The sequence below is a fragment of the Megalobrama amblycephala genome, linkage group LG3 (assembly GCF_018812025.1).
Source record: "Megalobrama amblycephala isolate DHTTF-2021 linkage group LG3, ASM1881202v1, whole genome shotgun sequence".
NCBI lineage: Eukaryota > Metazoa > Chordata > Actinopteri > Cypriniformes > Xenocyprididae > Megalobrama > Megalobrama amblycephala.
The window spans coordinates 49,582,678-49,599,210 of NC_063046.1; the positions used below are offsets into that span (position 1 = coordinate 49,582,678).

The 16,533-nt window shown below is 35.9% G+C and overlaps 1 protein-coding gene across 2 annotated transcripts; it reads right to left on the minus strand.

Moving 5' to 3' along the window:
- Positions 1 to 5,692: 5,692 nt before the first annotated feature.
- LOC125265599 (cellular tumor antigen p53-like) lies at positions 5,693 to 16,228 on the minus strand. 2 transcript variants are annotated; one of them, XM_048185908.1, is made up of 11 exons: positions 16,076 to 16,228; positions 15,351 to 15,421; positions 15,024 to 15,084; positions 14,610 to 14,819; positions 12,065 to 12,251; positions 11,333 to 11,445; positions 8,428 to 8,537; positions 8,214 to 8,338; positions 6,453 to 6,553; positions 6,265 to 6,368; positions 5,693 to 6,131 (listed from the first exon to the last, which is right to left on the minus strand). In XM_048185908.1, the coding sequence occupies exons 2-11, from the start codon at positions 15,416 to 15,418 to the stop codon at positions 6,059 to 6,061; spliced, it is 1,152 nt and encodes a 383-aa protein (XP_048041865.1). In that variant the 5' UTR covers positions 15,419 to 15,421; positions 16,076 to 16,228; the 3' UTR covers positions 5,693 to 6,058. The 2 variants fall into 2 exon arrangements, with proteins under 2 accessions (XP_048041865.1, XP_048041866.1); XM_048185909.1 differs by lacking the exon at positions 16,076 to 16,228 and adding an exon at positions 15,829 to 15,974.
- Between the last annotated feature and the right edge of the window lie 305 nt (positions 16,229 to 16,533).

Here is a 16,533-nt window from a genome sequence, read left to right on the forward strand (position 1 = left end):
TGTACTCACATGAACCGATTTAAATATGTTGTTAGTACATTAATGGATTTTGAGAGAGGAAATGTCATTGCTCCCTACGCAGGCCTCACTGAGCCGTTGGATTTCAACTAAAATATCTTAATTTGTGTTCCAAAGATTAACAAAGATCGTATGGGTTTGGAACAGCATGAGGGTGAGTAATAAATGACAGAATTTTCATTTTTGGGTGAACTAACCCTTTAACTACAGTTATTAAGCATGTTTCCAGTTTCTCTGAACATCTTTATTACTACATGGTGAAGGTGACCTGAAGAAAAAGATTAATATTTCCTGTGTTTGTTTTATCATCTTAATCATATTTTTCAAAGAAATCGATTTTATATTTTTGTATGTTATGAAAAATCTAGTGTTTTCATGAACTGTTTTTCAATGCTATACTGTTGACTTTTGTTGACCTTTTGATCTTTCTGCAGACATGAGAATGGGTTTCTAAAAGTTTCCACTGGCATATATAAATAATGAAGCGTTAAAGTACATGATATTTTTGAGCCACGTACAGAGAAAATGTGTACATGGCCAAGGCAAAAGGCCAAGGGTATCTTCTTATAGAAAGTTAATTTTACAAGTACGCTACGTTTCTGTAAATTGAGGAGCTGAACCTTTAATTTTCCATCATGTGATGTATAGTGCAATATGAAAAATTATATTTTATATCTCAGGGATGCAGAGATGATATCTAATTTTTGCAGAAGTGGCTTTTGTGGTCTACAGGTCCCAGTGTGATCTAAAGGGGAACTTGCTTACGGCCCATGGTTTTTATAGTATATAAGGATGACAATTTCTCTGTTTAGTCAGTCTCTATCTTGACTCAACTTTTGCTCTTTTAGCTTTCCAGCTTCAAGAGAGATCTTGAAACTTTATTTTTCTTTAGGCAATAATCTTTTACTCAGACTTTACTCATATTTTCATATTAATTTTCATTATTAAATTTGAATTCTGATTTATCCAAATCAATGTCTATTGTTTATTATTTGATCATTTATTACTAAGCAAAAAAAAAAAAAAAAAATCGATTTAATCTTCTGACCTGGATCTCCTAATTGCATCATTACCTTAGCACTTTGAATCAATAATGGTTTATTGAAACCTGCAGACTGACAAACATTAGTAGGCATACTAAAAACAAGTTGAGGCAAGTTGAAGCTAAACTCTGCAGGACAGTCGCACTCCAGGACCAAGTTTGGACACTCCTGTTCTAATGTTATTGGAGAAAAATTCTCTAGGGTTGTTTGCCTGGAGATACAAGGTGTTTGAAAGGAAGGAGAATGAATAATGTTATCTTGTATATTGTTTATCTTAGCCCCAAAATGGAAAATAAACTGTTGCACTCATTAGCTGAAAAGATTTGAACAGCAGGTAATGGAGGAGAGACGTTACTAATGGTGTTAAAGACAATTTTGGGATTGTATCTACTAGATGTGACTCCAACTTTGCATGTGTTTGGGAATCTGAAGAAAGCCGAGCCTAATATGCCTAGTAATGTCTGTCAGTCTGCAGGTTTCAATAAACCATTATTGATTCAAAGCGCCAAGGTAATGATGCAATGTGGTGATTCAGGTCAGAAGATTAAATCTATGCAGTCTAACAAATCAAAAGAAACTGGCAGCAATGCTGGTACAGCAAACCATAAAAGCATCAGCATATTAATTTTTAACAAAGTGGTTCTGATACCCCCAAACAGAAATAGTGTAATTTTTACTGAGGATGTTTAAAGCATGCTGACAAAAAAAAAGTATGTTTATGCTGAATTCTTGTTTGACAAGCAGACTTGAAAATTATTTTTTAAAATTGAAGCCTCTCAGACCCCCAAACTGAACTATATATAAAAAAAAGACAATATTTTTTCTGAATTATTATTATAAAAATGCTTCAGAAATTCCTTCTACATGTGCAGTTAGATGCATCAGGGTTAAAAAAACAAAACACTTTACTTCAGGGCCCGTATGTATAAAACTTCTCAGAAATGCTCTTAAGAATAGTCTCAAGTTTTGACTTAAGTGTCAAAAAATTCTTAGTAAAGAGTAGGAGTTTTCTAAGAGTAGGAGAAAGAAGCTAAAAGCAACTTTTAGTAAAGTGTAAGACGGATTCTTAAGTGCTGACTTAGGCCCTGTCCCAAATGGCGCACTTCATGTGGACTTTCGGTCTCGTGGACTTAAATTGCGCGTGCTCGCCGAGTCTACGAGTCCGTAGGCCGTACCATTCAGCATTTTAACGCTCTGAAGTGTGCTCAGCAGCGTCCCCTTTGTACCCTTGAAGCGGTCTTCCGCGAAGCCCACATGCAGGCTCCGCACACTTTAACTACCCAGGAATCTTTGCGAAATGCCAATCAGACAACGGATGGGAGGAGATTTCGCTCAAGAACAAAAGATGACATGGCTGAGAAGAAAATATTTAAGTGTAGGTATCATTACGTTTTTTTTTTTTTTTGACCTAGGTGTACATTTTACCAGTTGTTACCTACAGTTTATACAAACATTATGGTCATCGACCAGTGGTTGATATCTCAAACATAATAATAGCGCGTTGAATAATACGATCGCATTATGATTCATTAAATAAATAGAACCGAATGTCAGGGCTTTACTGAGTCATATGTAAACCTAGTATTTATATTTAAACCTGTAAATTCATCTGAAACTCACGCACATGTTTATTATGTGTTAAAATTATAATCTTAGTTCAAATGGAACATTATGTATTATTACAACTGTATACATTATTTAAATAAGTATGTATATATTGTCTAATGCCCAGGTGGCATAAGCAAAAGCAGGCTGTGTAGTTGACATGGAGATAATATTTTGCAAAAGAAAAGAAACCTGTTCTCGATGCTAAATATTATCCCCGAACTTGCAGCTCCTGTCAAAAAACAACCAGACCGTTATTCCGGCGTGACGATCGAGTCTGTCCCAAAAATACCTCTCAATGCGCCCTCGTGGACTCGCGCCAAGGGCCCTATAGGTCTGCACTACATGACGTCACCAAGTTTGGACTCCGAGGAAGTCCACAAGTCCGGAGTGTGCCATTTGGGACAGGGCCTTAACAGTGTTGCCAGATCTCGCGAGACAAATAAGCAACCAGGCCTGTGGAACCCCCCCCCCCCTAAAAAATATGATTTATAGCCTATGTCATTTAATTCAGTGATAGTGTGTAACCTATTGTATTTTCTACATTCGTAGGAAACAACACACATAAACACGCTTCTCAAACAGCATCCCAAGATTGTTTTAATTTACATCAACTGGATTAAAGTTTTTTTGTTTTGTTTTTTGGAAATCTGGACTATTGCACCTCTTTTCAATGGAAGATAGGACGAAGACAGTTCAACGCACATGATATCACAGCCTATGTGACGAATAAAAATAACAAACACATTATGTAATATATATATTTTTAAATGAGTATGGAAAATAAAGTTGGTTTAATCTAAAAGTCTTTAGAATTATAGAATAATCTGGCATCATTCTGAAGGCAGCTGCCTGCGCTTGAGATGCTCTGTTGAATATTATGTTAATTACACAAACAATATGTTAAGCATACATTACAATGAACAATGATTGATTAGCCTATATGTATTTATTTATTGTAAACTTTATTATTAAGTGAAGTAAACATTTAGCTGGCAAGATATATGAGCGCATGTTTTATCCGCCGATCAGATGCGCGTCAAAGTTGTGTTCGTTACTATAGCAACAGTAGAATCCGGGTACAGTGTGTTTCAGAATCAATCATTGTAAAAAGAACTTTTATGTCCTGATCACGAGAAAAAACTCTGCTGTCTCCTGTGTGTATGGGGAAAGGGGAGGGACAGAGCCGGCTAGACAAACTCCTACATTTAAATAACATATAGAAAATATCTGCTTGACAACTTATTATGGAGCTGGGGGATCAAGCCCAAATAAGCAACTACACTTTAGAAACAAGCCCAAAAAAACGCGACCCGCGACTACCGATATTTATAAGCGACTTTACAGAAAAACAAGCCCAAAGTCGCTTATAATAAGCGGACTTGGCAACACTGGGCCTTAAGTGTTGTGAACGAAGGACTTTGACAATGATGTCAACTCAAAATGGCCGCCCTTAACCTCTGAATCAGCCAATAACAAGCCTGGAAGGGTGAAGTCACAGCAGCACACTACCAGTCATTTAATGTTATTATAAAAAACAATAATAATAAAAAAACACAAACATTTTAATATTTAAATTGATTTAAAAGCAATATCTTTGCATTGTGCAAAATTATCATAAATTAGTATTGATGGTGTGGAATCTTTTTCTATTGATATATGTCTCCTCATTTACAGTTAGAGCAATGATGTGTCATGAGTTCATCAACGGCTCCAACAACTCTAGGGAAGCCCACAGTCAACATAAAAGTGGCTTTCTTTTGCCGCATGGTTTGATGGTCAGTTGGAAAGTCAATGAACTGCCATATAGTAGAGGCCAACTGTGATGTCCAGCCATATGAAAATTGACATCTTAATTAAACTTTTAAAAATGTGTTAAAAGATGTAAGCACATCGACTAGCTGGAGTCAATTGTTTCATGTGTGATAATGAAATGAAATTTCTAATTATTTCAAATTATGTTTGGCCAGTCTGTCATACAAAGAAATTATGAACACATGCAAAAACAAGAGAGAACCAATTAAATATTAAAAACAGATTTTGTTGTATTCAATGTCATATTTTAAAACATTTAAATAATATAAAAATAAAAATATTTTTTCTCATATTTTGATGGTTTAAGCGAAATTGTTTGCGATTAACAAGAAACTCGTGTTTGTATTTGCTCTTGTGTACTGTATTGTTCATCTTTTGTGCTTCCTTGTCATTCGTTCATCATCTGCACTTTATTTTTCGTGAAGCATTTTGTTTCACGTCAGCTGTGATAAACAGACATTCACTCTCATTGCGTGTGTAACATTGGCCAGACTCTGAGAGTATTGCAGGTAAACTACTGCACACTGACGCTCGCTAAAGAATGAGGTGTTTAACATCATTGGTTGTGCATTCGCCTCACATGCCAGCAGCGATCGGGCCAGGGTTCTTGACCAACTCAGAGCAGGGTGGCAACTCAGAGGTTAGGATTGGAGTGCGAGTTTTGGTGGCGGCGCAATGAAGAAAGGGGTGGGTTTGTTTGGGTTGATTTCAAATAATCAACAGTGTTCAACAACGAATTTGAGAAATCGCATACAGCACCTTTAAATGTATTAAACATTAATTATTGTTTAAGTAATATTTATTAAATGTATTGCATTTATTTAAAGTTATTACATTTCTTATTAGGTCAGTTACAAAAAGAATTGTCAATCAAGTTTACATCATTTTATCAACTCCATCCGTCATCATAACTCCAATACATCATATTTTCATTGGAAAGCATATATCTCCTCTTTTTTGCTGCCATCTTGTTACTCTTAACTAGGTTAAGACACCTCTCCAGCTCTCTTAAATAATTTAAGAGCTAAGACCTAGTCTTGAAACTTAAGAATAAGTGTGATTCATAAAGGTTCCCAAGTCTAAGAATAAGAGTAAAATTACATCATTCTTAGAATTCTGACACACTTAAGACTAAAATTTTACTCTGAGCGGCTTTATACATACGGGAGAGCTAGTCTAATATCCAGATCTAATATACAATCACAAAAACACAACTTTAAACTTTTATTTATACAAACATATCCTTGCTGGTTTTACAAAAAAATACTGAAGTAAATATAAGTAGTAAAGCTTTGCATGTGTGAATAAACATGCAAAAACTGGTGACAATGGAATAAGGCAGTAAGGGTGTGTATCTACAGATGAAGGGAAATTAATTTAGACAACATTTTACCTGAATAACAATATTCAAAAAAAGTCAATATTGGGCATGTAAAAAAAAAAAAAAAAAAAAAAAAGATAAAATTGGCACGTAAATAAAAAAAAAGCAACAAAACAAAAAACAGGTTACACAGTACACACCCACCTTCAGAACACTAATTTGTGCATAGAAAAATGTAACAACATTTTAAAGTCACTTATTCTGAATCTTTTAAGATTTTTTTGCCACTCTTCGGCTGCAGACTGGACTGATCATATTTTGAGGCGCATCTAGAAGAGAGATTAAAGTAAGTAAAAATAAAACAATTTATTTGGCATGTTAAAAAAGGAGGAAATATTAACTAGTGTTACATCAAGGAACAAAAAACAGACACCAACAAAATGGAAAAATCAGGAGTTATACCGTTTTTGCCTGTACTTTTCTTGGTCAGCAACTGGCACCATGTGCATAAGCTCCAAACTAGCGTTTATAGTCTTCAACATTTCGAAACGCTTTCGCCCATGCACCTAGAAAGCAAGGAGAAACCTCGAAATTATTTTCATGAAATGTCCTTTTATAAAAGTTAATTTATAAATATTTCCGTTACACACGTGCAGAGTGTAGATCTCCTCATCGTCATTCTTGATCCTCTTGCTAAAATCAAGATCAGCCGTAGGGACTGGCTCTTTTAATTGGTCAGAAGTCTGACGCTCTGGAATTAGGTTAAGGCGATAAAGGTATAAGAGATAAAAGTTAGAAATAATGTCAAAAAAAAAGTTTAAATGCACATATTATTGGGATGTGTTGGATATTTCCATTTTTGTCAATTGCTAAAACAAAGTCCTCAATTACTCTCACTGACCTTGATTTTGCAGCTTTGCCATTTTTTATATATATATATATATATATATATATATATATATATATATATATATATATATATATATATATATATATATATATATATATATATATATATATATATATAGTGCACTATAATATGCTTTTGATTTAGTTTTATTTAAACTTTTGCAGTTGGACTACTGCATTTTTACAGTATGGAAGTGCTGAATATACAGAAATCCAATACCCTACAATATTATACTTGCAGGTCACAATACATTCACCCAAATTTGCAACTACAATATTTTATTTGCAAAGTTTGTTTACTGTTTACTGCATCCAATATACCCCCCGTAAATACATCCTCTAGATGCAGTGTTCCTAATTTTTTAAAGTAGTGTCTAATAAATGCTCTATAGTGTTTGTATGTTTACTGTAGGGTTGGCTCACCCTGTTAAAGGATTAGTTCACTTTCAAATGAAAATTACCCCAAGATTTACTTACCCTCAAGTCATCCTATATATCATGATATACCATTTTAAATAAAATATATACCAATATTTTCCCAGTACGGGTATAACACGCAACCCTGATTTACTGATGCGTGTATCATCTGAAAGCTTTGCTTGATTTTGTTTTAAAGGTGCTCTAAAGCCAAGTTCAGACTGCATGATTTTCAAAGTAGTCAGGTCACTGTTCTTTTCACACTGCATGACTATCTTGGATTTTGAATCCTCTATCAGAATCCTCTATGGATTTTGAATCCTCTATCAGGATTTTGAATCGCCGACAGGTCCAGATATTTAGCATGCCAAATATCTCACGGGTGTCGGCGACTCGTCAGCGATTCTCTCAGATCGCGTCTTTGCTCATTCACACTGCGTGATTGTCACTCGCGTGAATGAGCACCGATTTGCCTGTGATTCCGGGCATCTGTCGGCGAGCCAAAATCGGGGCTAAAATCGTGCAGTCTGAACTTGGCATAAGTGATGTCACACGTTTTTAGGCCAAAACATTTTTTGTCACATACAGCAAACATCTCCTCACTATCCGCTAGCTGCCTGTCCCCTGAACACACTGCAAAAAAAAAAAAAAAAAAAAAAACACGCGGTCCCTGTAGTCGCCACAAGCTCCAAAAACGGCAACAAAAACAAACTGGTGCAGCCTGGACCACAAAACATAATAAACACGCTCCAGCCAATAACCGACATGAATGATTTTAAATGCGCGTTCATGACTGTTTCAGGAAGCACGGAGGGGAGGGGGAGGAGGAGGAGGAGGAGGAGGAGGAGGGAGGGTCTAGCTAGCCTCTGTTTTGTTTGACAACACTTCGAACATCAACAGAAAGTTACTCCACCCAGGATCACTTAGAGCACCTTTAAGGCAATTGTCTCATTTTGCCAGAATCGTCAGTAGTTTTGTGTTTTAAGTTGTGGAGAAAATGGTTTCAAGAAATGTCTTAGCAATTGTGAAAAACTAAGTTGGGGGAGTTATTCATCTTATTTTCATTATTTTTTAATTTCTCTTACTTCTCTTTGACCCAGTAACCACCTCCCCTTTAGTCTTTTTCAGGTTGTCTTCCTCCGTTTTGCGGTCACGGCCTGGACATGCACACACTCGAACTTCAAAACATTGGCGACCAAGAACCTGCCCGCTGTAAACGTAGAACACCAAACATTCAACCATGATCTCCAGTGCTGCCAGGGCAGACAAAAGAATAGAAAAGAGGAGAAAGGGACTCACTCGAATGTCTCCAGGGTTAGTATAGTGAGAATTGGCCTCCTATTCATCCCACCCATACAGCTGCTATTGCACATGAAGTTCAGTAGTATGGTGGTTGCCACTGATCCCAGCTAGAGGGACAAAGCCAAAATACAAACAATGAGGAATTATGTTTTCCATGGAGTAGCAATTCAGCAACCACACACTGTAAACCCGAACAGTACTACTAACTTATAAAGATTGTGAACAATGCAATTAAACTGTTACATAGTTAATGCAACTTAAAACAATTACATTTGTGTGACTCAACATTTGAGTAAATGCTTGAGAAAACACTGTTTTTACACAGCGCGGTAAAGTGCAGCATTTCCCCAGTGCTTTTGAATGCTATTTTAGCGTGACTGCTCAGTGTAGTTTCAACGTCAAAGCAGGGCAGTAACGTTAACATTAGCTGTTTTTTTTTTTTTTTTTTTTTTTTTTTTTTCAGTAAACGCAGTCCTACGTTTTGAATGTTGCTCTTGTTAAGTGCACTGTTTAGGGCTGCGTTTCCCAAAAGCACCGTGAGCTAAGTCGGTCGTTGAGACTATTTGTGACAAATGCTTCTATGATCAGTTTAGACTTACGATGCTTTTGGGGAAACGCGACCCTGCTAAAATGTGATTTTATTTGGTCTACATATCATTTCTACATGCAAAAACTAGCCGCTAACACAAACTTCATCCAAGATTAGGTTAAGGCTAATACACATGCATGAATTTAGTAATATATTGGAAATTAAGTTTACAAAAGAAATCTACAAACTTGTAGTAAAGTTACAAACATATTTTAATTGCAGGCTGAACTGGATGCTGAATACTAAAGAGTGAGCCTTGACACTGACACAAGTTGTGTGATGTCTCCTCAGATAACAGGACACAGACAAGTCTTTCTCTTTTCCAAATCCATTGTTGGTTATATACTTGCTTGTGTGTGTTTGCGATTTTCTAGGTTTGTGCTGAGTTTCACTGTATCAAAGAAAGCAACACACACCAGCAAGATTTCAGAGACGACGCATGACATGATCTTATGATTTATGATCTTTCGGTGAGTTCAGATTCGTCCACACCAACTACCTCAGTGTATTTAAAATAAAGTTAGCTTGCTTGTTTAACATGTTAATTTGTGTTTAAAAGCTCTGCGTGCTCTCCCAGTGTATATGTGAGGACGACCCACAGTTCTTCAAGACTTGAAATGTAAGTATTCAGTGCATTAACAGAACTGCTAGTAGAAGTAAATATAAACATCTAGTTTTAATCTCATAAGTTAAAGGATTAGTTCACTTCAAAATTAAAATTTCCTGATAATTTACTCACCCCCATGTCATCCAAGATGTTTATGTCTTTTTCTTCAGTCAAAAAAAAAAAATTAAGGTTTTTAATGAAAACATTCCAGGATTATTCTCCTTATAGTGGACTTCAATGGACTCCAGACGGTTGAAGGTCCAAATTACAAATTACGCTTTGTAGACACTGGATCGGTACTTCCGCCTACGTCACGCATGACCTTTCCAACTTGATTACGTCATGCATGGCGCATCACAGAGCAGTGCAAGATGAGCATTTGTGGTTAAAAAGTATATACATTTTTTATTTTTTTAGAAAATTAGATAATTTCGTTAGATAAGACCCTTATTCCTCGGCTGGGATTGTGTAGAGCCCTTTGAAGCTGCACTGAAACTGACATTTGGACTTTCAACCCATTGAAACCCAGTGAAGTCCACTATATGGAGAAAAATCCTGGAATGTTTTCCTCAAAAACCTTCATTTCTTTTCAACTGAAGAAAGACAAACATCTTGGATGACATGGGGATGAGTAAATTATCAGGAAATTTTCATTCATAAGTGAACTAATCCTTTAAACTTACAGTTTTACCCTCTATGCTTATTCCAGGAAGAGTTGGCCGAGCCAGACAACAGAGCACTTAAACATTAAGTTAAAAAAATAATTTTTTAGTTTCGACAATTTATAATTATTGTTTACGTAAAAAAAATGAGTTGATTTACTTGAGGTAATCGGTAAGGTAATCGGTGTCTACAAAAATTGAGTACTCTGAACTAATTGGGTGTTACAGTGCATGTCTCCATTTATTTTTATGTTCCCTCTCATGAGAGAGGTTTCCGTGTTCTTTAACTGGGGACTCCTGAGCTTCTAGGCATCTACTAAAGGTTTCATCAACATATGCATATTAAAATGAAAACTGTCCTGCCAGGAAATTATTTATTAGTCTGTAAAATGCAAATTAGCTTTTGTAACTTTTAGTTACAAGTGTGAGGAGTTATACAAGAGACATGAAAGTTTTACTGGTACGATGCCATGGGCTTCAGTAAAATATCCAGTGACCAAACAGAATAGGTCAAAGCCACGTAACTGTAAAAGTGCCCTGACACAATCTCTTTCATCACTGTCATATATATTAAAGTAGAGTTGCACGGTTCAGGATAAATTGAAAATCGCAATTTTTTTTTTGTGTTTCAAATAGATTACAATTCTCCCATAATTAAGAACAGACAACTTAACATTTTGTCAGAATCTCTAGTAAATTACATGTTTTTTTGTTAAGTGCTGCAGTCCATTTAAAATTGTTTAATTTGAATGAATTAAAAAAAAAAAAAAAAATCTGTTTGAATGAAACATCAAAATAACTCAGACTTCACTTGTTTCATTACTTGATGAATCGGTGGTTTTGAACGAACCTCTTGGATGAATGTTTTAAAGGCATACTTTTTTTTTTATGTCACTTGTCACCACCTAGTGGCGTAATGATGTAATTGATACAATAATTTTTTGAAGCACCAAGTTACACTCAACAGGTTATTTTATATACATTTATATAAATGCTTGATTCATTAATGTAAGAATTTAAGCGGTGTGCTGAATTCTGATGTACCTGTGGGGACTCGTAAGGCAGCGTCACACTATGCCTCTTGGTGTTTGGATCCTCGTGGTACTGGATTTTTTGACTGCCCTCCACACGGATGAGATGACTACGGTGAGTAACACCTGAGAAGAGCAGAGGGCAATAAATATAGACAAAATGAATACTGACTAGCATTGCTGACATCTAACATTACCTTATATTATACAGTATAATATGGATTTGTTCTTACAAATTCATAAGACTTCTCATTTAAATTGCATAATTTTTAAATTCCTTTTTAGGCAAAGTGACAAGCATTAATGGGTGACAGGTATGCAGGGTAGATTCTTAGACTTTTACAGTTGGTCCACCCTTATCTTCAGTATTTAGTTTAATCCCGTTAAAGTGAAGCAAACATCAGCTCTTATATCATCTTTTCTCATTATTTTAGTGTACCTCATTTGCAATACAGGACACACACATGCCCATGCAACATTCAACAAGACGAGACCTGGTCTAACATTATTTTGTAATTTATTTTTACGTTTTTGGCTCTTCCTTAAACAGGTTTTTAAGCCATTTGAGAAGCTTGATAAAACTACAAACATGTAAGGTTTAAAAGTTATGGTTATACTTCCCAAATAGCGTGACACATACTTTTAAACATTAATGATGCTGCTCTCTTGCCAACCTAAATTCCATTGCGAGTATACATGCGTTTTCAAAATCTCACAAATTCAGCTGTATTTAAAACACACAAACCTTCGTTGTTCTCAGCGACACTCTGGTGGTGTGGACAGCGGATCACCACCTCAGAAACATGCTCCGATTTCTTATAAATTGCTGTGGCTCGCAGCATGGCACCCTGAGGTGGTTCTCTGCCCACAAGCACATCCACAGGACATGTTTTTGCAAGCTGACAGTACAGCTTATTCAGTATCTGAGAATACTGTGGGACAGACAGACAGAGAGTTACAGCAAGACGGAGGGTTACAGCACCTTGCGGATATTTTTCTTACACAAACGCATTGCTTCAGAAGGCCTTTATTAACCCCCCTGGAGCCATGTGGAGTATGTTTATGATGGATGGATGCATGCACTTTTTTGAGCTTCATACTTCATTGGTCCTGTGCACTGCCATTATAAAGCTTGGATATATCAGGATGTTTATTAATATAACTCTGATTGTGTTCATCAGAAAGAAAATGACATTCATTACAAGATGATTAGTTAAAACATTTCAAATACACCTGCAGACGATTTTTTCCTAGTCATGTATTTCGCCATTGAGGATTTCTTAAAAATAGTGTAAAAATCTCGTCTCGTGAACTCAATCTCTTGTGAGATACCAGTCTCGTCACACCCTTAATATTATTTACACACACATATATACATACATACACATACATACATACATACATACATACATACATACATACATACATACATACATACATACATACATACATACATACATATATATATATATATATATATATATATATATATTATACACACACACACAGGGAGTGCAGAATTGTTAGGCAAGTTGATTTTCTGATCATATTTTTTTCCCAAGCACATTTTACCAATTCCAATCCACATCAATCTTAATAACTACTATTAATATTGTTTTTAATCATTTATAAGTGATATATAATTGTTCATGAAGGCTGGAAATGAAAAATGCCTTATATTCAGGTGTGCAGTGCAGAATTATTAGGCAAGTTTTTTTTACAGGCAAAATGAGCCAAAAAAGAGATTTAACTCAGACTGAAAAGTCAAAAATTATTAAATACTCATGAGAAGGACGCAATACTAATGCAATACTAGAAATTGCAAAGTTAAAGCATGACCAAGGGACAGCAAAATGCTCATTGGGTCAGCGGGGTCAGACAACAACAGGTGGAAAAGAAAAGACACATGTTAACTGCAAAATAATTAAGAATTAAGGTGAAGAATTAAGTGTGAAACCATCAGGAACCCTTTAGTCTCCAGCGCCACCATTTTCCAGAGCTGCAACCTACCTGGAGTCTCCAGAAGTGCAAGGTGTTAGGATCTCAGAGACTTAGGTTAGCTAAAGAATCCTAAAAAATGACCTGCACTTGATAAGAATCACAAGCTGAAGTGTTATAAAATACATGAAGACTGGGTTTTAATAGGGCTTATAGACAGACAGCTTGAGAATGACTCCTGATGGACCAGCACCACATCCTCTTGTACCACTGTTTGAAGAATTTATCTTCCAGAATCTGGCAGTAAGGTGTTTGAGTTCACTTTTAGTCTATCTCTTATCCTGAAATGTCTGTCTTGCAGAGATGGACTAAAAATGATCTTCCAAAACTTACTGCCAGATTCTGGAAGATAAATTCTTCAAACAGTGGTACAAGAGGATGTGGTGCTGGTCCTTCAGGAGTCACTCTCAAGCTGTCTGTTTATAAGGCCTATAAAAACCCAGTCTTCATGTATTTTATAACACTTCAGCTTGTGATTCTTATCAACTGCGGGTCATTTTTTAGGATTCTTTAGCTAACCTAAGTCTCTGAGATCCTGAGACCTTACACTTCTGGAGACTCCAGGTAGGTTGCAGTTCTGGAAAATGGTGGCGCTGGAGACTAAAGGGTTCCTGATGGTTTCACACATAATTCTTAATTATTTTGCAGTTAACGTGTCTTTTCTTTTCCACCTGTTTTTGTCTGACCCCGCTGACCCAATGAGCATTTTGCTGTCCCTTGGTCATGCTTTAACTTTGCAATTTCTAGTATTGCATTAGTATTGTGTCCTTCTCATGAGTATTTAATAATTTTTGACTTTTCAGTCTGAGTTAAATCTCTTTTTTGGCTCATTTTGCCTGTAAAAGAAAACTTGCCTAATAATTCTGCACACCTGAATATAAGGCTTTTTTCATTTCCAGCCTTCATGAACAATTATATATCACTTATAAATGATTAAAAACAATATTAATAGTAGTTATTAAGATTGATGTGGATTGGAATTGGTAAAATGTGCTTGGGAAAAAAATATGATCAGAAAATCAACTTGCCTAATAATTCTGCACTCCCTGTATGTATGTATGTATATATATATATATATATATATATATATATATATATATATATAAACACTTTGATACTATTCGACTAATATACTGACATTCTGAACATCTAGAAGTTCTAGAAAATAACTGACATGATTTCCAATGACCCTTTACAGTCAAGAAAATACATTCACATTATGCTAATTTGGGAGGAAAAAGAAAAGTACATTTAAAATTGTTTATATTCAAAATCTTTCGCTCATCACTTACCGTGGATGTTGCCGACTTTGTAGTGCTGGACTGATTAAAGCGTAACTGGAAATCATACTCTCCAGGATAGTCAGAGACGGAGGGCACTACAGTTGCAGGAGGTGGAAGGTTGTCCACAACTGGCGTCACATCAGGTGCAGGAACAGCAGTGTCAGTGGTCCCCGGGAGATCCAGGTCAAAGCCATCTGTGAAAGGTCCATCGGGCAATGCCTGTGGTAGTGAAGAGTCTGAATTGATGCTTCATTCAGTTCTTGAATTTAGAATTAGAAACAATAAAATAAACGCAGAAGTTAAGTTTCAGTCAAAACAACTGTTGGACCTTTGGTAGCAGAAATCTGGTAAGTCATTTTTTTTTAAAAAAAAAAAACATCCACTTTGAAGTGTAACTCAAAAAAGATAAAAGCACCAGCTTACAGCAGAAAGCCAAGCATCACTGTTTGCACGAGGCAGCTCCTTGATCAGCTCACCAACTCCTCTATGGAAGTAAAGAAATAACGTAAAACAGTTGTTTTATGAATGGGGATGCACTTGTAAGTTAATAATCTATAAAAAGAAAAGATTAAAGGACATACATTAAATGTAAAACTTGACATGGATGACTGAATGGACATGCATGATGCATTTTTGTCACTAATGCATATTGTGCTGCTGTACATCTCATTTTATCGTTAGACTTCAACAAAGATTCATTTTATTGTTAGACTTCAACAAAGATTCATTTTTCTAGTGAAACAGACTTACAACTCCATCCAAATCTGCTCAAACTTGCCCTGGCTCATGGGCAGCTCAAACTGCTCGCCATCACTCATGACCTGTTTACACCAACCACAGGAGAAAGGAAGTGTGCATAAATATTGTAAACAACACATTGGAAACTAGAACCCTTACATATATCTACTGGAAACTGCCTCTCTGGACCAGAAACCAGTGATCGAGAACACAAAATTGTTATATCCTTAACGTGTCATCCAAACAATGTCAAAACATTGTGATGGTGTCATTACAGGTCCTGTTACTGATGGTTTAAACACAAACACAAACACACACACACACGACTAAACTACCAATACCAAAAACTCAGTAACTTGACACCAAAACAAAGAAAGTTGGCACACTTGACTTCACTGTGGGATCGAAGACATCTCATGGAAAATACTGATAAACTAATAAGAGGCGTAAAGTGTATTGACGTCCACACAAAAGAAAATAAATAATTCACCTCTGCGTGTTTAAACACAAAAGTATCATGCCTTCACATCGGGCACAAATCTGAAATCGAATAATAATGTCACAAACGCTGTTGAGATAACCCGTGAAAGAAAACATCAACCATATTTCGTCACTAGTTACGGTAGAGGAAATTCGCTGCAGCACGCGAAGATTTTCAAACGCGCGTGTTAATCAATCTGCTTAATCAATACCTCGCCTCACAGTGAACTTCCTTTCCCAAATCTCTACATACTTACTCAAGCGTCAATGATATGGGGGGAAAACACGTGCTGTTTTAGATAAATGCTATCTTCAAGTTTCCAGTCTCTTCCTTTATTCATCAGTGAAAGAGCAGCGCAGTCACGTGGGAGCGGTCATGTGACCAACCAGAGGCGCGTATCATGAAATGGCATTATTTGAATTTGCAAGAAAATATGAAAGCTTTAAAATATAAAAAAGTAATTGCGAATTTTGACTTTTTTCTCAGAATTGCCAGAAATAAACTCACAATTGCTAGTTATAAAGTCAAAATTGCGTAATATAAACGTGCTTTAGGGAGTTATAAAGTCACAATTACAGGATATAAACTTGCAATTGTGAGTTATAGAAAAAAAAAGTGATTTATAGTCAAAAAAAAAAAATTGTTAGTTATAGACAGAATCGCGATATAAGTAATAATTGCCTTTTGTTTTATTATTAAAGGTGCTAAAGAGGT

Bases quoted from the DNA above. Each gene is read 5' to 3' on its own strand.
- LOC125265599 (XM_048185908.1), bottom strand. From the start codon at position 15,418: ATGAGTGATGGCGAGCAGTTTGAGCTGCCCATGAGCCAGGGCAAGTTT. The intron at 14,820-15,023 runs GTAAGCTGGTGC...TCACTACCACAG, and splicing joins GTGATGCTTGGCTTTCTGCT to GCATTGCCCGATGGACCTTT. The intron at 6,132-6,264 runs GTATAACTCCTG...TCTCTCTTCTAG, and splicing joins GAAAAGTACAGGCAAAAACG to ATGCGCCTCAAAATATGATC.